Below are 22634 nucleotides of genomic sequence, written 5' to 3'. Positions count from 1 at the left end.
GATTCACTCCAATAGAGCTATCCTCTGCACCCCGGGGCCACGCTTGAACCAATTAAGCCACTGGCTGCGGGAAAGGAAGAGGGAGAGAGGGAGGAGGAGAGAAGCAGGTGGTTGCTTCTCCCATATTCCCTGACTAGGAATTGAACTGTGATGTCCAACGTTTCACCCACTGAGCCAGCCAGTCAGGGTCTGCCTCTATATTTCTAACTAAATGTTTATACTTTAATTTTTGATACTTTAGTGTTATGTCATATAGACTGATTTTTTTACTATAAAATTATATTTCTTCTTTCCATGTGTATGATGATATCAGTATTTTATTTTTCTTTTCATATGTCACTTTTTATTTTCCTTGGATTTAGTAATTGCTTTATTTTTTATTTGATTGACTTTCTTTTTATCTTTCACCAAACTTTCCACTGGTAAGGCAACATCTTCTCAATAGTACACTCATACATATCAGATGGTTTCATTTTTATGTTGTAGATATCTTTCCTGTCACCACCAACTCTCCATCTACAATCCAATGGGAGCTCTCTGGGCTTGCTACATGGTGGCTTACCTCAAATTTTTCCTCACCATCATCCTTGGGAATTTGCTTTGTCACCTTCCTCTATTTAGTTACTTATTTCCTGGATATCATATCTTTTGCTTTCTTTTTTTTTTTTTGCAGAAAACATTGTCTAATAGGTTTCTAAAAAAGTATTTAATGGAAGTGAAAAGTTTAATATGTTAACATCTGACAATATTCTTATTCTACTCTAACGTGTTTGATAGTTTGGCTGATATAAAATTTTAGGTGGGAAATATTTTCTCTTGGAATTCTGAAGAAATTGCTGTAATGTTTTCTAGCTTCTGGTGTTATTATTGAGAATCCTATGCCATTCACACTCCTGTGATTAGTTTCCTTTCTCTGGGAGCTTTTGAGATTTTCCATTAGGCTCCAAAGTCTGGATTCATAGTGATTGTCTTGGTGTAAATACTTTTCCTTCATTATACTAGGTAATCTAGACATTTAGAAAAATTACTGGTGTTATTCTTTGATAATATTTCTTCTACCCTTCTATTTTTCTCTTTCTAGAATTCTACTACTTGCATATTTTACATCCTGGATTAAACTTCTTTCTTATCTTTTTTCTTCAATTTTCTATTTCCTTGACTTTTTGTTACTTTTTGGGAGATTTATTTATCTTCTAAACCTTTGAGTGGATTTCTACCTTTTGGTATCATGTTTTAATTTCCAAAGACTCTTATTTTATGAATGCATCTTCCTTTTTTTAAATATGCAGTTTCTTTTCCTATCTCAATTTCCTTCATTTGTCTTCATTGTCTCTGTCTCCTCCTAGTGTACAGGTTTTATTTGTCTTGTCTCTGTTTTTACTGACACAAGGTTTTCTCATATATTTGGTTGCTCTTGGTTATCTGTTCATATTTCAGCAAGAGTTATAACAAAAGCTAACTGGAAGTTCTGTAAAAATGTGTAGGATGTGGTTAATGGAGGATTTCTTTGTATAGTGATTGTCAGGGACTGGCCATTTTTTTAGATGGCTCAGAACAGCCCGAACCTGTAGGTTATCTTGAGCAGGGATTCTCCAATCTGTTGCCAAGGTGGTTGAAGCTTGGCTACTAATGAGGCGGGAGTGGGAATCTCACTTTTCAGTATGTACATTTTTTAAAACCTCATACTCTTAGTTTTTAATATGGCCTTTTTATCTTCAGTGTGCCTGTTCAGACACTCTAGAGTCTCATATCATTTTCAGTGAGATTGGCAGAGGATGTCTGTCAGGCTCTGCCAACTCCTTATACATACATTAAATCAATCCTTTTGTGTTTCAGACCATGCTTACTCCCCAAATTAGAAATATCTTTTATCTTGCCTGAAACTTTTTAGGTATGTGTGGTACATATTTGGTTGCTCTTCTGCAGGTACTTCGTTAGGGTTGTGTTTTGATATCAACAAAATTAGTGACCACTCACTTTTCTATTTTTCATTTTCAAAATTTTCTTGCCAAATATTCCATTCTTTTTACCCTTGTGGTATTACGTCACTTTCTTTTTCATTTTAAAATTCCTTCACTGTAATTTTGTTGACATTTTGGAAATGAATGAACTTTAAATGAGTTGTTAGGTGTTAAATGGATAAATTAAATGAAAAAATCATCTTATCTTCTTAGATATTTTTGAAGGGATCAGAAGTTTCTAAGCAAAGAGTTTTTACTGTCATTTTATTTTCCATCTTCTCCAACACAATATTGGGTGATATTTAGCTATTATTTACATTTCTTTCCACCCTATGCCAAAGTTTTTATTTTTGTCTGAAGCTGGGATGTCTCATGGGATCACGGGTATGGAGACAGAAGCCTTTGTCCACAGTTTATAGCCAAACTCTAAGGACATGACTAAGCAGTTGTTCTAAGGGGAATGTATTATAACACTCTAGCTTATTTTCAATTCAGAGGGCAAGTTTTCTTTTGGCTTTCTTGTATCTAATAGAAACAGAAACTAATCCAACATAATTTCTAACAAAGAGAGACTTTGCTGGACATATTTTCCTCCATTGTTTCATAATTTAGGCTAATTTGAAAGGCTATGTGAAAGCATTCTGAAAGGCTATGTGGATTTCATGGTAAATTGCTTAAGGTAATGGTCACAGACTGTTAATCCTTTTCTTCTTATGAGAAGAGAGAACGTCATTTGTGAGGTCTTATGAGCAAATCTCATGGAATCCAAAGTTGGAGATTGTTTTGTTGTGTAATATTTTCCCCCAAAATCTTTATTTTCTTAATGACACTTGGTTGAGTTTATTATTTTTCTTAGCTGTGTTTCTTAACCAACAGTAATTATTTCTAAGATATGATTACCTGGAAATATGAACCACAGAAACTTGATGTTAAATCATCTAAAAAAGGTACATGATCCACATGCAGATAATTGAGAGCTAGCAGTCAAGGGGTGGCACATTTACAGTGAATGGCAAGTTTTTTTAATGATATTAATTTATGATGATTAGGTGGCAAAAATAAAAAGAGTAGTTCTTTACTGAATTTGGTTGTGTCTTAAGTGAAGCAGGAATTAATCTGCACAATGATTACATTGTCTTTATTAGTTTCATTTGTTTGTTTATTTTGGGGGAGAGTTAATCTTTAAAAAATTTTATTTTTTAATTAAATTTATTGGGGTGATATTTGTTAATAAGATTTTATAGGTTCCCAGGGTATGTTTCTATAGCACATGATCTGTATATTGTATTGTATGACCACCACCCAAGGGCAAATCATCTTCCATCCCCATATATTATCCCCCTATACATTTTACTGCTGCTCCATACCCCCTCCCTTTGGTAACCACCATTGTCTTGTCTGTGTTTATGAGTTTCAGTTTTATATCCCACATATGTGTGAGATCATATCATATGCTCCTTAGCTCTTTCTGACTCACTTATTTCACTTAGCATAATATTCTCAAGGTCCATCTATGTTGTTGCTGTATTTCATCTTTTCTTATGGATGAATAGTATTCCATAGTATACTTCTACCATATCTTTCTTTTTTTTTTTTTTTTTTTTTTTTCATTTTTCTGAAGCTGGAAACAGGGAGAGACAGTCAGACAGACTCCCGCATGCGCCCGACTGGGATCCACCCGGCACGCCCACCAGGGGCGACGCTCTGCCCACCAGGGGGCGATGCTCTGCCCATCCTGGGCGTCGCCATGTTGCGACCAGAGCCACTCTAGCGCCTGAGGCAGAGGCCACAGAGCCATCCCCAGCGCCCGGGCCATCTTTGCTCCAATGGAGCCTTGGCTGCAGGAGGGGAAGAGAGAGACAGAGAGGAAAGCGCGGCGGAGGGGTGGAGAAGCAAATGGGCGCTTCTCCTATGTGCCCTGGCCGGGAATCGAACCCGGGTCCTCCGCACGCTAGGCCGACGCTCTACCGCTGAGCCAACCAGCCAGGGCTACCATATCTTTCTTATCATCTATCAAAGGACTCTTCAGTTATCTTCATGTCTTGGCCACTGTGAATAATGTTGCAATTAACATAGGGGTGCATATATCTTTGTGAATAAATGTTTTCACTTACCCAGAAGAGGGATTGTTATGCTACATTGTAATTGTATTCTTAATGTCTTTGAGGAACTGCCATACTCTTTTCCATAGTGGTTGTATCAGTTTACATTTCTACCAGCAATGAATGAGGGTTCCTTTTTCTCCACAGCCTCTCCAACACTTGTTATTACTTGTTTTGTTGATAATAGCCTTTCTAATAGGTGTGAGGTTTTCTTAACATAAACATGTTTTCCCTGTGTTCATACAGATATGAATATGAATCTACAGTTTTAGGCAATTTGTCCTCAAACAGTTTCTTGTGTACTGAAAATGGAACCCAGATTTTCAGACCAACAGAAGATCCATCAGGTTGTTGACTTCATTTTATTGTTTTCTTTTCAATGGATTTGTGACTGAACCTGTGCTACTGAGGCATTTTGAATGAGTTATTGGGTTAGATTAAGTAACTAAGATAAATCAACAAAAGATCATTTCTTTTTTAGTAATTTTGGAGGGGATTGCAGAGAGGAATTAGAATGGCAAATAATAGAAAATGTTATTCCTATATATTTAAATATATTTATTAAGACTTTGTCTATTCTTTAAAATGGTTATTTAAAAATAAGTAAAAGACATCCCTTCAGAGCCATGTAGAGTTAATTTCAAAGAGAAAAACATCTTAGAAAAATAGATTTATACTAATAATTTGTTCTATACAACTATAGGAAATAAAGATAAAACTAAGTTCTAAAGATTTGTTTTATATCACGAATCTTATAAAAGAGCAGAGAAAGCAGCAAGAATACCATAGTTTTCATTTACTCTGTTCTCTTTCTACTGAACTAGGAATTTGTCTTTGTTTTTCCTTCTTTATTGGAGATACTACTTTAGAGTAGTGGTGCTTCTTCTAGCTTCCCATAATCTCAGCCACAAACATGTAAGTCTTTGTCCCTTCATATGTTAAGTAACCTATATAATATGATGATACTTAGTCTAGAGGTGACTCTGTCGATTTACTTCAGACCAAAACTTCTCTTCCTGTGATAGGGACATTTCTATTTTCTGGAATCACAACAGTGGAAATTACAGTGGTCCCCAAGGCTGGGAATTTCACTGCCAGTATGGAATCAGAGAGATTCAAAATAGTTTCAAGGAGTGTAAGAATGCTGCCTCAGAAACTCTAAATCAAAACCCTCTGGGGAAATAAACAAACAAACAAACAAACAAAAAAACCCAGTGACATCAACAGTGGCCAGTGCTGACATCTTGAGCTGGTTTTTGCCAAAGCCTGACCTATTTCTTATTTCTTTTTATTTTTAAAAAACTTCATTGTAGTAGATAAATCAAGAACATCTCAATCTGGTGAATCTTCAGGAAAATATGATACTTCTTTGATCTTGAGACTTGTTTGGAGGGTCTAGCAGGGGAGCGCTGCTACTTGTATACCCTTGACCAAAGAATGGTCCTCTCCTCTATCGGGGAAGGTTGTCCTCTTCAACTGAGCACACAGCTTCTGGAGGGACGCACATGGAGGGGTGAGGGAGGAAGGGGACGCCCGCCTAGCCAGCCATATCAGCCGAATCAACCCTCGTGGTCAATGGAGTGACAGATGTTGCAGCCAGATCGCCCTCACATCCTGGTACTTCTTTGATCACTTGATATTTTCAGTTTTGCCCAGGAGTTGACCTAGATTTTACCTGTAATCTCTAGACATAAAGTCACTGTACTCACCACAGAACAGAATATGACTACCCTGAAATGGAGACTCTAATTTTCTGGACTAGAAATGACTGAGAAATAGGCTTCACAAGAATTTTCCAGACCAAGCTGTGCTCAGGACCCCTCCCATCCATGGGTGGCACCTGGCCAGTTCATAGTACAGTGTGTCCGTAAAGTCATGGTGCACTTTTGACTGGTCACAGGAAAGCAACAAAAGATGATAGAAATGTGAAATCTGCACCAAATAAAAGGAAAACCCTCCCAGTTTCTGTAGGATGATGTGGCAGCATGAGCGCATGCGCAGATGATGACGTAACACCGTGTATACAGTGGAGCAGCCCACAGCCATGCCAGTCTAGATGTGGACGGTACAGAGGAAAGTTGAGTGTGTTTTGCAGCTCGCTAAATTTGAATCCGTGACCAAATTGCAACGTAAATATTGGCATGTTTATAACAAAGCACCACTACATAGGAATAACATTACTCGGTGTGATAAGCAGTTGAAGGAAACCAGCAGTTTGGTGGAAAAATCCTGTTCTGGTAGGCCATCAGTCAGTGACGAGTCTGTAGAGCAGGGGTCCCCAAACTACGGCCCGCGGGCCGCATGCGGCCCCCTAAGGCCGTTTATCTGACCCCCACCGCACTTCCGGAAGGGGCACCTCTTTCATTGGTGGTCAGCGAGAGGAGCATAGTTCCTATTGAAATACTGGTCAGTTTGTTGATTTAAATTTATTTGTTCTTTATTTTAAATATTGTATTTGTTCCTGTTTTGTTTTTTTACTTTAAAATAAGATATGTGCAGTGTGCATAGGGATTTGTTCATAGTTTTTTTTATAGTCCGGCCCTCCAACGGTCTGAGGGACAGTGAACTGGCCCCCTGTATAAAAAGTTTGGGGACCCCTGCTGTAGAGGCTATATGGGATAGCTACTTAAGGGGCCCTAAAAAATCTGTGCGTGAGCCCACATCGAACTGCACTGAATAGTATGAAACTGGGAGAGTTTTCCTTTTATTTGGTGAGATTTCACATTTCTATCGTCTTTTGTTGCTTTCTTGTGACCGGTCAAAAGTGCACCATGACTTTACGGACACACTGTAGATGAGAACAAGGTGTAATTCACTTTCCTGAAACCAGGTCTCCACAGAGTATCCTCCTTTACAGCTATTTTGTCTTAGAACAGAAATATCTAAGTTTTCAGAAATCTGCCTATCTTCCTCTCTTTTTAGTTTCCTTTGGCTTAGTCTTTGTTATTCTACCAACTAGTTGCTGCTCCTAGATATCAAGTGAATTTTTTTATCAAACTTTATTTGGTGGTTACAGGACAGAGTAAACTCTATAGAGAAAATGATTACTACTCAGGTAAGTATTTTTAGTGCCTATAAAGCAATTACAGCTGTAGATAATTCAAACTTCAGAGAGATGACTCTTATTTAAATCTTATAAATATAGTATCAATTTTAGGCAGAGATATTTGTGTTTATTTTCTCTCCCTGCAGCTAGTATAGAAATTAGGTAGCACTCATGGCAGCCAACTAGATCCTGTAGTTGTTGGTAAACTGGTTCTCTGATGGGAAAAATAGCTCTGACTTTTAGTGTTTGCCAATTTCTGTGATATAAATACTCCCATAAAACTATTGATGTGTTAGCACTAAGCATTGGATTGGGAAGAGATGAATAGTATACATAGTCTTCCCAGTCAGTAAGAAATGGCTCCAGCATACCATTTACAATTGACCATACTTAAGTACTCTCAGAAAATACAAGAAAGATGGCCCAGTGAGTCATTGGTGGCATAGTAATATGAATCATTTATAAGGTGCCAGGTCAAATAACTGTGAAATGTTTACCAAAAGCTTAATACTTTACTTTCAAAACACTAATATAATGTGTTTTTCCCTTTTAATGCAGAGTGTGTGAAGGAAGTGAAATCATTAATGTGGGTGTATGTACTGGTGGGAAATATGATACGTGGAATTGGTGAAACTCCCATCATGCCTTTGGGTATTTCCTACATAGAAGATTTTGCCAAATCTGAAAACTCTCCTTTATATATTGGTGAGTTTGAGAATTTGCTTCTTTTGAAGATAGTTAAATTCTGTGAGGATGGATATTAGTTATTTATTTGAACTCTTAGTGATTTTCAGAATGATGAACAGAGTACCATGGCCCAGTTGATTATCAATAAAAGTTTGTTGAATGGAACAATTACATCTACTCCAAATAAACTACTTTGCTAAATATGTTTTTGCTTTGAAAATATCACTAATCTAGTGACCTTAGAGCTCTCTTTGACTCCTCCATTTCCTTAGCACCATTCTCTGTTCAATCTGTTAAGAGCTTTACCAATCTTTTCTTTAAAAAAACCCTTATATTCAAAAGTTTTCTCACTATATTTATTATGTCTATTTTTGTTCAGATCTTCATTATTTCACTTGTAGATTATTATAACTTCAAGTAAATATTAGTCATTTTATTTCAGTATTTTCTTTTATTTCTCATGCAGTATAATTTTTCTCAAACATTTCTTTATTTATCAATAATTAATTTTTTCAAACATTCTTTTAATCATATTTTCTCTTCCATGTTTATGAGACACATTGGCTCTTTATTTATTAAATTTGATATCTCTACTCATAATTCATAGATCTGTACTCAGTTTATATATTTAGATTTCTATATAATTTCACTTCATCACAAATGTCCATACTAGTTTGGCTTTTTTATAATTTACTTGTCTTCACACTTTTGCTTATTTCTTAAAATTATGTTTTTTAAAATCCATTAATTTTGCCTTCTACAATAGCCAGCTTAAAATCTACCATCTTGCCCTGGCCGGTTGGCTCAGTGGTAGAGCATTGGCCTGGCGTGCAGAGGTCCCGGGTTTGATTCCCGGCCAGGGAACACAGGAGAAATGCCCATCTGCTTCTCCACCCCTCCCCCTCTCCTTCCTCTCTGTCTCTCTCTTCCCCACCCGCAGCCAAGGCTCCATTGGAGCAAAGATGGCCCAGGCGCTGGGGATGGCTCCTTGGCCTCTGCCCCAGGCGCTGGAGTGGCTCTGGTTGCGACAGAGCGACACCCCAGAAGGGGCAGAGCATCGCCCCCTGGTGGGCATGCCGGGTGGATCCCGGTCGGGCGCATGCGGGAGTTTGTCTGACTGTCTCTCCCCGTTTCTAGCTTCAGAAAAATACAAAAAAAAAAAAAAAAGTCTACCATCTTATGTTGTCTTCCAATCTCTTCAATATTTTAAATTTATTATGCATAACTTGCATATATTCTTAGTTATTTCATTTGTTTTTGTTTATAAAATCATAACTTTGAGTACAAGGATATTTTGCTCTTAATGTAAACAGACCTTTTAGAAACCAGAAAAACCAAAGAGGGTGATAAAAGACAAAACAGAACTACCCAATAAAAGTAGATTAAAATATTGAAGAATTATTACTCCAAATAACTTTTGGCAGTTTTTGATGATTTCACAATAACATTTTTTAGTGTTTTTTTTCTGTTCAGTTTTTTCAGATCCCTTCACATACTTTTTTAAAGAATACAAATGCTCACTGTAATAAATTAATAAATAACTTGCTATAATATGTATTTCTTTATTTAGGAAATACTAGTATGTATTATAAATAGAAATAATTATAATACTCATTAGACATATTAAGATAAATAAATTTTAATAAATGCATAACTATGTAATTATAAATCAATAAAACTTGGTAAATATATATGTGTAATTAAATTTTTTAAAAATTAAATTAAATTTGAAAAATAAAATAAATATGTTTGTATAATTAAACAGCTATCACTCAATTAGCTATACATCAAGAAAACAGTTGCATAAGTGGTTTAGGAGAGAACATAAAAGCTAGCAATAAAGTTTGAGAATTATCTATATAGAGACAAAAAATGACACCAAGAGGGAGAAATGTTGTTGCTGTGGGAAGCTATATATAGCAAGAGGCCCTAAGATAAAATACTAGGGAACACTTCTACTTAGTAGAAAGAGCAAGAAGGAGCGGTCATGGAGGAAAATGTAAAACAGAAAATGTGTAGTTTTGAGAAAATCTTAGGAGGAAAATGTCATAGAGGAGTTGGCCAGTAATGACAGACAACATGGAAACTTAGGGGAATGAGGGCCAGAAAAAGACCCTGGGTTATTGGCATTGAGCTCACGGGTGCTACCACCTGAGATTATTTTGAGTAGAATGTGGAAGGATTTGAGTAGAGAAAGGAGAGGCAGACCGTAGGAAAGAAAGCAGGGTGGATCTGAGATATTGTAGATGTAAGTGGATGGGGGAGATGGAATAAGCACAAGAGAAGTGTTTGGTTGAGCAAGACCTCAGAGAAAATAGAAGGTGTGGATGTCAAGAAGTCGGGAGTACATAGGGTTAACCACCTACAGAACTGCAGAGAAGACACAGCTAATGGACAAACACATTTTGAAGTACAGCCGCCTAGATCCTGAATCGTGGACAACATATGAAATAAACTGATGATGAAATTCCAGATGAGGACAGAAAGGATTGAAGAAAATAGAAAATAAGAAAATAAAGGATAAGAAAGAAGCTCATGATAAATGTGAAAGGAAGTATCAATAATAGTGAGGACAAAGCCAGAAAAAAGTTTCAGTTGAAGACCAGGAGTAAAGCTTTTCTGAGGAATATGCCACAAGAAATTTATCATAACATGGTATTGTGTTAGAATTCCTCTAAAAATGTGGGTGTGGAAAGCCTTAAAAGAATCTTACTCTATGTTATGGTTTTGATAATAGTGTGATCCCAGCCTATGCTGCTCCAGCAAGTCTTCACCCACTACCCAGCAAAAGAGGATTTGGAGGCTTAGAGAAAGTGATTTTAAATTGAGAGTCCTTCTTCAATGTTTACAGAAACAAACTTGTTACAACAATCTTAATTTTATTATAAATTGAATATCTAAGGCAAAAATATCTAAAGCAAAAACAATTTAGTTTTCAGCCTTGTTGTGGAATTAGGATTCTTTATGTGGGCATATAATGATACTATATATTTTCCTTTATTTTTAGGGTTTGTAGAAACAGGAGCTATCATTGGTCCTTTGTTTGGACTTATGTTAGCATCATTCTGTGCAAATATTTATGTTGACACTGGATCTGTAAATGCAGGTAAATCATTAAAATCTAGTTATACATTGTCTAAGTATACAAAGCACTTTCAGGTATGTTATCACAGTTTATTATTGCCTTATTTGACCTTCAGTTAGATAGATTCACTATACTTTCCACAAGTGCAAACTAAAGCAGAATAGTTTAAATAATTTTAAAGATATTTCAAACCAGTGAGCAGGAGAGAAAGATAAAATGCTGATATTTTGTCTCAAATTTTGGTGCTTTTTTTTACTATACTGTGACCGTATTTTTTTGTTTTCAAAGGATTTAAGCATATAGATTTGATTCTTATAATCAAGCAAACATTTGTGAATAATTAAATAGAACTTGTAGCTATTTAATCAGTACCTATTATAAATTCTTTACACAGGACAGATTTCCAAACCAAGTTATTGCTAGACAATATTATAACATTGAGTTTTCAGAAGATTTTTATGAATGTCTGAGTTATATACAAACTCTATACTTGGATAAAACCTGTGAATAGCAACTTAATTTTTTTTTTCTGTAGTTCATACAGGAAATGATGACTAAAGCTAACCAAAAATGTGTATATTTTTTACAGATGATCTGACCATAACTCCCACTGATACTCGTTGGGTTGGTGCATGGTGGTTTGGCCTGTTGATTTGTGCAGGAGTGAATGTGCTCACTGCCATTCCTTTTTTCTTTTTGCCCAAAACACTCGCAAAGGAAGGACTAGAGGATAATGCTGACATCATTAAAAATGACAAAGAAGAGAAACAAAAAGAAAAGGTCAAGAAGGAAAATGATGGAATTACTAAAGGCAAATATAAAAACATTTAAATACTATATAATTTACTTTTTATTTTATATAATGTGTCTGTATTTTACTCTAGCACTATGGCATGTTAGGGTGCATTATGACCATTTGTTACTAACAGTCAGCAGTCAATGTGTAACCAGTTTGATTCTTCATGTGCTATCACTTGGAAATAAACAATAATTTGGAAACTGAATGATCTCAGAGCAGTATTTATATAAAATTCTGTATCAGTCTAGGCAGTCAATAAATAAATTTATTCATTTATTAACTTATTCCCATTTACCTTAAAGGTCTAATTTTCTTTTTTAAAAGATAAATTCAAACTAAGAACAAAAAGAGGAAAAATATACAGTAATCCAAATAAGTGTATAGTTCTGAAACCAAAAATGTTAGTTTAGATATGAGCTTCCTGGAAGGTAAGGCTAGAGGTAGAATAATAATAGTTCTTAAAGAGAAAATCTTCTCCAATTAACAAATTGTAAAAAAAAGGAAAATAAGTTTAATATGATGCATGATATAGATAATATGGAACACATAGTTGTTTCTCAGAAAATCAGGAGCATTTTTCATGTAACAGTTGTGTTTCTTTTTGCAGAGTGAGGGTGGGGTGGGTATAGATTGTTAATAAAAGCTCAAAGTATAATTTACAGAAGGTGTCTCTGTAGAAACTAAGTTTAAGAGTCTCTAAGTATCATTTAAATGCTGATTTTTAAATTTTCACACATATTGGAATCACTTGAGAAATTTTAAAAAAATTACTGATGCTTGGAAAATCTGTGTTATTCCGAAGATGACTGATTTAATTAATATGAGCATTTAGAATGGCCTGGGCCTTGGCATTCTTTTTTTTTTTTTTTTTTTTTTTTCATTTTTCTGAAGCTGGAAACAGGGAGAGACAGTCAGACAGACTCCCGCATGCGCCCGACCGGGATCCACCCGGCACGCCCACCAGGGGGCGACGCTCTGCCCACCAGGGGGCGATGCTCTGCCCATCCTGGGCGTCGCCATGTTGCGACCCTCCTGGGTGTCGCCATATTGCGACCAGAGCCACTCTAGTGCCTGGGGCAGAGGCCACAGAGCCATCCCCAGCGCCCGGGCCATCTTTTTGCTCCAATGGAGCCTTGGCTGCGGGAGGGGAAGAGAGAGACAGAGAGGAATGCGCGGCGGAGGGGTGGAGAAGCAAATGGGCGCTTCTCCTATGTGCCCTGGCCGGGAATCGAACCCAGGTCCTCCGCACGCTAGGCCGACGCTCTACCGCTGAGCCAACCGGCCAGGGCCGGCCTTGGCATTCTTAAAGAATGTTCACTTAGAAGGCAGGGAAATGTTAAGTTTTCTATTTTGTAAAAGAAAGATAGTAATAGTAATTTTAGAGTTGTGTGAGGGGAGAAGGAGTTCAGTAATATTACTATTATTATTCAACATATTACTAATATACTGCTACTAGTTTTAGTATTACTACTGTTATTGTTACTTCTAACATCACCCATAAATTATAATACCAATTTGCATAGAATATATATTAACAATTACAAATTCAGTTAAAGCACTATTGAATATAATTTAATACTTGCCAGATCATTAGGAACCAAATTCTCAGTCATCACAATTATATTACAACTCTTCTCAAAGGGGTGATATGGACTGAAAGAGGATATTAACATAGAATATTGTTTGTGGTCTGTAAGATCATTCTCAAAACTAAGAAAGAGCTTAGCTTAGTATAAGACATATAGAAAAGAATTTGAACTACTGAGACTTGTCTATGAAGACAGGGATGTCAAGGAAATGGGTAACTTAAAAATTTCAAAGAGCTCTGAACTCAACTCTCACTGATGTTATATGTATTTTTTCATAATATGGATTCTACCACTAGAATTCATTTCTTATCATGGAGCTATGCTTTCTTATCTTTCAATTTGCTTTTTTTTTTCTTTCTGAAGTTGGAAATGGGGAGGCAGTCAGACTCCTGCATGCGCCCGACCGGGATCCACCCAGCACGCCCACCAGGGGGCGATGCTCTGCCCATCTGGGGCGTCACTCTGTTGCAACCAGAACCATTCTAGTGCCTGAGGCAGAGGCCACAGAGCCATCCTCAGCACCCGGGCCAACTTTGCTCCAGTGGAGCCTTGGCTGTGGGAGGGGAAGAGAGAGACAGAGAGGAAGGAGAGGGGGAGGGGTGGAGAAGCAGATGGGCGCTTCTCCTGTGTGCCCTGGCCGGGAATCAACCTGGGACTCCTGCACGCCAGGCTGACGCTCTACCATTGAGCCAACCAACCAGGGCCCAATTTGCTTTTTTAATCAATATTTTGTTCCAGAATGGATTTTAGGCATTTTAAAAATCAAACTGGGATAATACAGAATAAGTAAGGTAATCGAGAAAGAGAACATAAAGACAGAGAAAGTGAAAGGAAACTGTAAGTGAGCCTTTGACCCTAAATATCAACAGTGTGACCCAGAAAATTTGCTGGAGCTGACCTGAGTCTTGTCAGTGCACACATACAAGGAAAAGTTTGTTTTTTAAAAATTATTTACATGGTCCTTAGTATGTATCTAATGAATCAGGATCTCAGGGAACAGGCCCTGAAAGTTGGTATTTTAAATGATACCCATGTAATTTTAAACACATTTTATTGTGAACTATTGGCAAAACCACCGAAACTGATGTTCTGAAGAAGCAGAAAAATACCTGATACTTGAGAAAATTTATATCCCATGAATTTCCAAATATATATTTATTTTAAATGTTTAGGAGTGATATGAATATTAGAGGGTGAACTTTTTATCAAATTTATTTTCTTGCAGACTTTAGGGAACAGAACAGCATCATTCATTCTAGACCTCTAGAGAAGAGAGATATTAATAGAAGGAAAAAGAGAAGGATAAAAGGAAATAATATGAGCACAGACAATATTTTTGCTACATTATAGTTTTTCCTTAAGACACAGTAGTAACTTGAGGGCAAAACAGTTGTGTAATGATACCTACTCGTCTACTGTATCACTGATTTGCAGAAGCTGCAGAAACAATGGTATAACTTGAATTTTTAAGGGGTGAAAGAATTAGCCATGTGTGCATTATAAAACATGAAAACATAATTTGGAGGGAAAGTTGATGTTTCAGAAAAAGTGAATCACAAGATGCAAAATCGAGTTAAGTTTGGCATTGTCTTTCTCTCATTTCAGATTTTTTACCATTCATGAAGAGTCTTTTTTGCAACCCAATTTACATGATTTTTATACTAATAAGCGTAATACAGTTTAATGCATTTGTTAATATGATGTTCTTCATGCCTAAATATCTGGAACAGCAATATGGAAAATCAACTTCGGACGCAGTCTTTCTAATTGGTATGTTTGTTCTTCTTTGCATTAGTAGCCCATATTTTTCACCCATGAAACAGTAAACAGAGTGATGATTTGTCTAGAAAATGCCTAAATTAAAGTCTATTAGGTATTTCTGTCCCTGGTACATTTTCCCCTTCTGTTCGCCAATGAAATAAACAAAGCGTACGTAGGTGAGAAGAGAAGTTCTCTCTTCTGCTCTCTCTCCAGTCAGAACGCAGATTCAAAATATTTGTGAAAATCTTGAGGAAAGCACTAGTTAGATACAATAGGTACAATTTTCAGACAGGCAATCCATTAATAGAAAAAAAGAAGACATAGTTAATTCATTAGGAGTCAATGTTTTACTCTCAGATATTACTCTCGTCTCCCAGTCATGAATTTCATGGTCCCTCTGGTGGTTTGAAGTGTCTCTACAGCTCATACAGTCTGATTTTCTTGTGACCACACTAGCCCTCCTCTCCACCCCCACCCCCTTTAATATTTTGTAGGGATTTTTACAGTTTTGAAAGTGAATTTTCTAGATTATCTGCATCCATATCACCTAGATTGTTTGTTACATGTTCAGATACCTGGTTCCCAACTCAGACATACTAAAACAGAGTCTGGTATGGGACCCTCAAATGGATTTTTAACAACCTCTCCCAAGGATGTGACTCCTTGTGCAGACCCTAGTGTGTAAGAGTGAGATCTAAGGCTGTCTCCTCCCTTTTCTTCTATTTTCCTTTTCTTGAGGGAAGAGTAAGGTAGGGAGAGTGCTGGTCAGTAACAGCAGTAGCAGCAAGATATGAAATGTAAATACACTTGACAATCACAGGCTCGGCAGTAATTTTTTAATAGTACCTTAAATTGAGTCAGAATCTTAGCTGAAGTGGGAATAAACAACAGCAAAATTATATAAATTATATATATATATCACTCTCCAAAATGAAAAGCAATAAATTACTGGTAAACTTCAACTTGTCACTCCTACATGGATCCTAAAATATATTACAGCATACTACAATTAATTAAATGAATGATAATAACAGTCTTCAAAATATACTTTGACATAGAGGAGGATTTAAAAATCTCCCTGTATATAATATGTAACTAAGTAAGGATAAAATTCAATCAGCCATCTTTACTGTGAATTGCACCTAAATGGTTTCTTGTTATGTAAGACATGCTAGATAAAAGTAATATATTTGTTCCTTTGCTAAGTCACATTGTAAATAACATTGTTCTTGCATTTATAGGTATTTATAACTTACCTCCAATATGCATTGGATATATATTTGGCGGTTTAATTATGAAAAAGTTCAAGATTACTGTCAAACAAGCTGCCCACATAGCATTTTGGTTATCTTTAGCTGACTTTTTTCTCTACTTTTTGTGTTTTCTTATGATCTGTGATAATACTTCAGTTGCTGGAATAACCACATCTTATAAAGGGTATGATTTTTACTAAAGAATGTTACACACTTTGAATAGATAATGACATATTTTCATGATTAACCAAGACCACATCATTTATTAACTAGAGTAATTTCTGATCTTTCATCTTTCCTTTGCCTATGAATTATAACCTAATACATTCAGGCTCTAGATTTCTTAAAAAGGTTGGGAGCATATCACAGAGTTGGTGAGTTTATAATTGTGCATGTGTGTGCGTGCGTGCGCGTGTGTGTGTGTGCATGCGTGTGTGTGTGTCTCTGTGTGTGTGTGTCTTTGTGGTATCCTAACAGATATTAAAGTGGATATCAAAAGAAACTACCTATAGTTTTTGGTTGCTTTAGGATATTTATCAATATATTTTATACTCCCATAAATGAGTAAAAAGTTGACTATACAGTCTCAATTGCCTTTATTTGTTTTCGCAATAGGCTTAAATTTAGCGTAAATGATTCCTAATACATGATACATTAATCCATATGTAAAATCATATATTTTATTTATATAGTTATGTCTCATTATTTAATAGTTTTAGATTTGTATTTTGAGGATTATATCAGTCTATAAGAAGACTGGGTATGCCAGAGACTGCGCTCCCTGGTTGAGAAAGGTCACTGTCACATTCTATCATTGAGTGAGGCTGTAGGATATGATTAGGTGGGGTCACTGGCTAGATTTCCTGACTGAGCAAGTCTGCAGATTGGGTTCAGTGATTGGTAAAGGTTACAGGCTGACCTCTGTTTCTGGGCAGTGCTGCAGGCTTGGCTCCACAGTCTGGAAGTATTGTAGGCTAACCTCTGAGGCTGCCCAGGGTTACTTGGTTATGTGGATCCAGAGGCTGTACTTAACAGTCGAGCAGGGCTACTAGTGTAGCTCCCTGCCTTAGTGGGGCTGGAGGATGCGCTTGATGGCTGCCCAAGTTCCCTGGCCAGGCTTCCTGGATGAGGGGTCACTAAGATGGCAATATTGGTTGTTCCTGATTTCAGTTCCTGAAACTTTTTTTTTATTACTGTTAAGTGACAGACAGGGAGGCAGAGAGACAGACTGCCACACAAGTTGACTGGGATCCACCTGGCAAGCCCACTATGGGGCAATGATCTGCCCATCTGGGGCCTTTATTCAATTGTTTGGCAACCAAGCTATTTTAGCAACTAAGATCAGACCATGGAGCCATCCTTAGTGTCCCAGGCCAACTAGAACCAATGGAGTCATGGCTGCAGGAAAAGGAGGGAGAGAGAGAGAGAGAGAGAGAGAGAGAGAGAGAGAGAGAGAGAGAGAGAGAAAGAGAGAGAGAGAGAGAGAAAGAGAGAGAGAGAGAGAAGGGGGAGGGGTGGAGAAGCAGATGGTTGCTTCTCCTGTGTGCCCTGACCGGGAATCAAACCCGGGACATCCACATGCCAGGCTGGCATGCCAGAGCCCTGAAATACCTTTATACTAGAAAAATATGTTTGTTTATACATGTGGTTATGTTTCTGGAGCTAAATGTATTGCCTAAATTATATGTTGAACTTATAGATTTTTATCTTAAAGTGAGTCCTTGAGCTTGCTTTTTATAAGATATGATCTCTCCTGTTACTTTCCACCACATGAATCAACCACAGAGATTAAGTCAACTTTATTTTTGAGTCCTAATAATACCTACAAAAATACCTCTCATATTCTATGCATTCAATTAATGCTGGTTGATTGGCTGTTTGTTTATCTGAAATAAATAATTGAAAAGTGGCTATGTTGTCACTGAAGCAGGAATATTTTATGCCATATCTGTAGTACCTAGGCCACACATTCAGAGTGGAAGACTTCTGTTTCTATTTTAGGGAGGAGAGAAATTTAACTGCACACTGAGATGAAAAAAAGAAAGAAAATTCTTTAACAGTCTTTCAACATTCAGGGTATTATTTTAAATCATTTCAGAATACAACAAGATTTACATGCCATCCTTGCTGACTGTAACATGGATTGTAACTGTCCAACTAAAATATGGGACCCTGTGTGTGGAAGCAATGGCTTGTCATATATGTCAGCTTGTCTTGCTGGTTGTGAGACATTCGTTGGAATAGGACTAAACATGGTAACACAACCTATTGGCCTTTTTTTAAATAACAGTAATTTTGTCTTATGAACTGCATTGGCGCTTTCCAACTATGAACTAACTAGGTTCAAATTTGATGAAAGTACAATTAAGACTTTCTTCAAAATCAAATTAATTATTTTTGTTGTGGAAAAAATAAACATTTTTTTGGATGCTCACTTGATTTACCATCTATTTCTTAGATCTTATTTTAAACCTATATAGTGTCTGAACACTGATCTTTAATTTTATAGCAGTTGACATTACTACTCAGATCATTTGTTTTAAAAATACTCTCTACTCTGGACTTAAAATATTTTTATCATTAAGCTAAAGTCAGTAGTTTCGATCTTAATTATCCAGCTGATTGTTTTGCTGTTCTCTTCCCTGTGTACAGTGTGTGTGTGTGTGTGTGTGTGTGTGTGTGTGTGTGTGTGTATATATATATGTGTGTGTGTGTATATGTTCTCTATGCTTTTTGCATTCTGACAGTTTTGTAAGATGGAACTGGACATGTTTTCTTGTCAAAAACTGTAGACTGATGATCAAAATAAAGTATAAACTTTGATTTTTATTATACTTGGAAATATATAAGAATTTAAAAAAAATTAACTTGACTCTGCCTTTGCAATAAACTGTATTTTTTGAAACAGAGCTTTAAGTATTTCAACTGAACATTCTGAAACAAATTTTGTTTGTCATACTTAGTATTGTGGCAAAACTATGTATTTTTTAAAAGTATGACTTTAGGATAGCTGAGCTATTGCAAATTTACTCCATATATTTAGAGAGAAGTACCATTTTTTTGAAATCACCCTTCTATGTTTCATATTTTTGTTACAATCTTGAGAGACATCATAAAGGAGATGAGAAGAAAGGGAATAAACAGTCTCCATCTTGATTCAATTGGTGAGAGAGAAAATATTTGAGATTTATGTTTAAGATTTTTCTTCCTTAAATAAGATGGTACATCATTTTTTTGACAGGTGTTTAAAAACTGTAGCTGCATTCAAACCTTAGGAAATTCATCTGCAGTTCTTGGGCTGTGTAGCAAAGGAGATGACTGTTCCATGATGCTCCAGTACTTTTTAATCTTGTCATCGATCAGCAGTTTCATTTATTCTTTATCAGCCATACCTGGATATATGGTTCTCCTGAGGTACACTAATAATTTTCTTTAATTAGATTATTTTCTGATCATTTCTGTAGGTAATTTTTAAAGAAAGTCAGTTGGAGCCTATGGTTCCTAAGAATTCTGTTCTCTATTTATCACTTATTAAGAGTTTTGCATTAAGCATTATTGAATGATATGAAATTTTAAAGGTAGCATTATAAATGTTCATCTGTTGACTTTCTCCTTTGTGTCTGTTCTTCCTTATTTCTTAGAATTAATTTAGTGAAATTCTCATCATTTAACACATAAAAAAGAGACACATTTATATTTTAAGGAAAACCATATGAAATGGTTGCTTAGTAGTCATATCCTAAGATTCAGTCTATAAGACAGTGGAGTGTAAAGCTGATAGAAGCCCGTTTAACCAATTACTATCTATAAGGCCTTAGACAGGTAGGTCACTTGACCTTTCTGAGCTCCATTTTTCTTTAATTGGGCATAATAATAAATGCTCAACTCTCTAACCAGTCTTTTGAGAGACACAAATGGAGTTACTAAAACTAGAAAATTATAGAAGTAGGATTCAAACTTTGGTATATTGTACATGTGTTCTTCCAATTATAGCATTCTTCATGCCTAGCAAACAATTCTAAACATGCCTAGTAAACAAAGTTTGCATTTCTTTCTCTTTCCTTTATCTTTTATGGGAACTCAGAAGCAGAGTTCAGTTAATCACAATTCTCAGTTCCATAGCACATCACCATCATAGATTGGAGTAAGGCTTCCCTCTTGTTTTATTTTCCTTTACTTTTAGTTTTCATTCCATTCCCTCTTGCCTCTCACCATAAGCACTCACAAAAGTATCAAAATTAATTTATTAGTGTATTATATAACATATATACATAGGCATTTTTTATAAGTATCTTTTTATTATTGTTATTTCTTTTTTATGTTCAATTTGAAAGATGTGGGGTTTTGAGGGGAAATATTGAGGCTTTCTTTGGGGCCTAGTACATGCTCAATTATTTAGTGTTTTATCTGTACACTGCATTTTAGTATACGGTTTCCATATGTCTTGTATTGAAATAAATCATTGTGTTATCTAAATTTTATAAACCTATAATTATTTTTGTCTGTTTAATTCGTTAGTTTTTCAAAGCTGTGAGTAAAAATCTCTAAAAATTTCTAATGTATTTGTTTATAATTATGTCATTTTAAAACATATATTTAGATGGAGGCTGTATTGTAGGATGCAAATGTGTCTTTGATCATTATACTTCTATTATTGCCAGCACAAGTTTCTTTTTTATATTTTCATCATTTCTTTTAAGGAATTCTATTTTGTTTCTTATTAAAACTGCAGTTCTAGGTTTCTTTTTCTTTCCTGTTATATAATTTTCTTTCCCTTTAATTTTAATCTTCAATCTCTCGTTTCACTTTATAGACAATTTGCTAGATCTGATTTTATAATCTGAGATTGGTGAGTGTAATCTACTTACATTTTTTGTAATTATTATGAAAGGGCTATTTTTGTCATTTTATTTCACATATTTATTTATTTGACTTTTTCTTTGCTTCTTTTTTGTTGCTTTTCATTATATATATATTCAATTTTCTTCTTCTGTTTTGAAAGTGATAACTCAAAAATGGTTAACCTGACTATTGAAATTATTAACTATGTTTTCATTTTGCTTATCCACTCTAAAATTTCTCAGTATTAATATCTACTCCTTAATAAGACAAATACTTATCATGTTCTCAATTCTCTTCATGTCTTTACTTTATTGCTCCATCTCTTGTCAAGATTATAATGTAGAGTTTAACACTTGGATTTGTTTGGAGATACTTATTCTTTTCTTTAACTTTGTGGAGTCCCCATGGATTTCATATCATGATGATTGAGGGATGCAACATCTTTGCTATTCTGCCAGTTTTAAAGAACTCTTTGAATTTCTGTCAGCATTTAACCATAATTTTAATTTTAATTTTTCTTTGTGATTCCTGAATTCTAGAAATTGTTATTATAAATATTACTTGACTTTAAATATTTGTAGAACAGCTTAAACTCTATACAATTTTTTTTTTTACTTAGAAGCGGGAAGCAGATAGACAGACTTCTGCATGTGCCCCAACTGGGATCCACTTGGCAAGCCCCCTATAGGGTGATGCTCTGCCCATCTGGGGCTGCTGCTCTGTTGCTTGGCAACCAAGCTATTTTAACTCCTTAGGCAAGGCCATGGAGCCAACCTCAGCGACTGGGGCCAACTTGCTCAATTGAGCCATGGCTTTGGGATGAGGAGAGAAAGGGAGACAGAGACAGAGAGATAGAGAGAAAGAGGAGAGGTAGAGAAGCAGATGGGCACTTCTCTTATGTGCTTTGACCAGGAATCAAACCCAGGACATCCACATGCTGGGCCAACACACTACTGTTGAGCCAATTGGCCAGGGCTACAATTTTTTAACTATCAAAATGTCACGCTTCTGTGAGATCATAAAGTGGGATATGAGAGATAGAAAAGAAAGAAAATTTATTCAGTATAATTTAAATGCCCTATTTTTCTGTATAAAATGAAAACCATGGGACCAAGAGGATCTTGCTAGGTATCCTGAATTTTCTTACATTCTACAGAGTAAAATCACAGATGTTGTCTAAGGAACCTATGTTTAGACATTTAATGTCCAGATCAACTGTGTCTCAACCTATGAATCCGTAGAGTTATTAGAATCCAGTAAAATATTTTACCAAGAAAATACCAGTAAGACTATATATTTGCTAAAAATATATTGCTTTTTTTTTTTAAGAAAGCTGCTTTTATTTTCTTAGCTTTGATTTAATCAGGGAAGGAAATGGAATACAGAGGAACTCTCAAAGTGAATTCCTTGAGCAGGTAGCAATGCCAATGCTGAAGTGAGTGGGACACAACAGTGTCATTGGGGAATCATAGTCTTCATTTCTACATACAGTCATTTCAGTCAACAGTG

General features: G+C 35.9%; 1 protein-coding gene across 5 annotated transcripts in view; it reads left to right on the top strand.

Moving 5' to 3' along the window:
- SLCO1A2 (solute carrier organic anion transporter family member 1A2) overlaps positions 1 to 22634 on the top strand; it is a 108530-nt gene that overhangs the window by 70703 nt on the left and 15193 nt on the right. For 4 of the 5 annotated variants that reach the window (XM_066264591.1, XM_066264588.1, XM_066264589.1 and 1 more), the window contains 8 exons: positions 4310 to 4410; positions 7668 to 7814; positions 10804 to 10902; positions 11471 to 11692; positions 14875 to 15039; positions 16272 to 16467; positions 18382 to 18538; positions 19525 to 19697. In XM_066264591.1, coding sequence (XP_066120688.1) covers positions 4310 to 4410; positions 7668 to 7814; positions 10804 to 10902; positions 11471 to 11692; positions 14875 to 15039; positions 16272 to 16467; positions 18382 to 18538; positions 19525 to 19697 — 1260 coding nt within the window. The remainder of the gene's footprint in view (positions 1 to 4309; positions 4411 to 7667; positions 7815 to 10803; positions 10903 to 11470; positions 11693 to 14874; positions 15040 to 16271; positions 16468 to 18381; positions 18539 to 19524; positions 19698 to 22634) is intronic. The other variant, XM_066264592.1, reaches the window with a different exon arrangement.

The sequence above is a fragment of the Saccopteryx bilineata genome, chromosome 1 (assembly GCF_036850765.1).
Source record: "Saccopteryx bilineata isolate mSacBil1 chromosome 1, mSacBil1_pri_phased_curated, whole genome shotgun sequence".
NCBI lineage: Eukaryota > Metazoa > Chordata > Mammalia > Chiroptera > Emballonuridae > Saccopteryx > Saccopteryx bilineata.
This window is presented reverse-complemented; position numbering and strand designations above follow the sequence as displayed.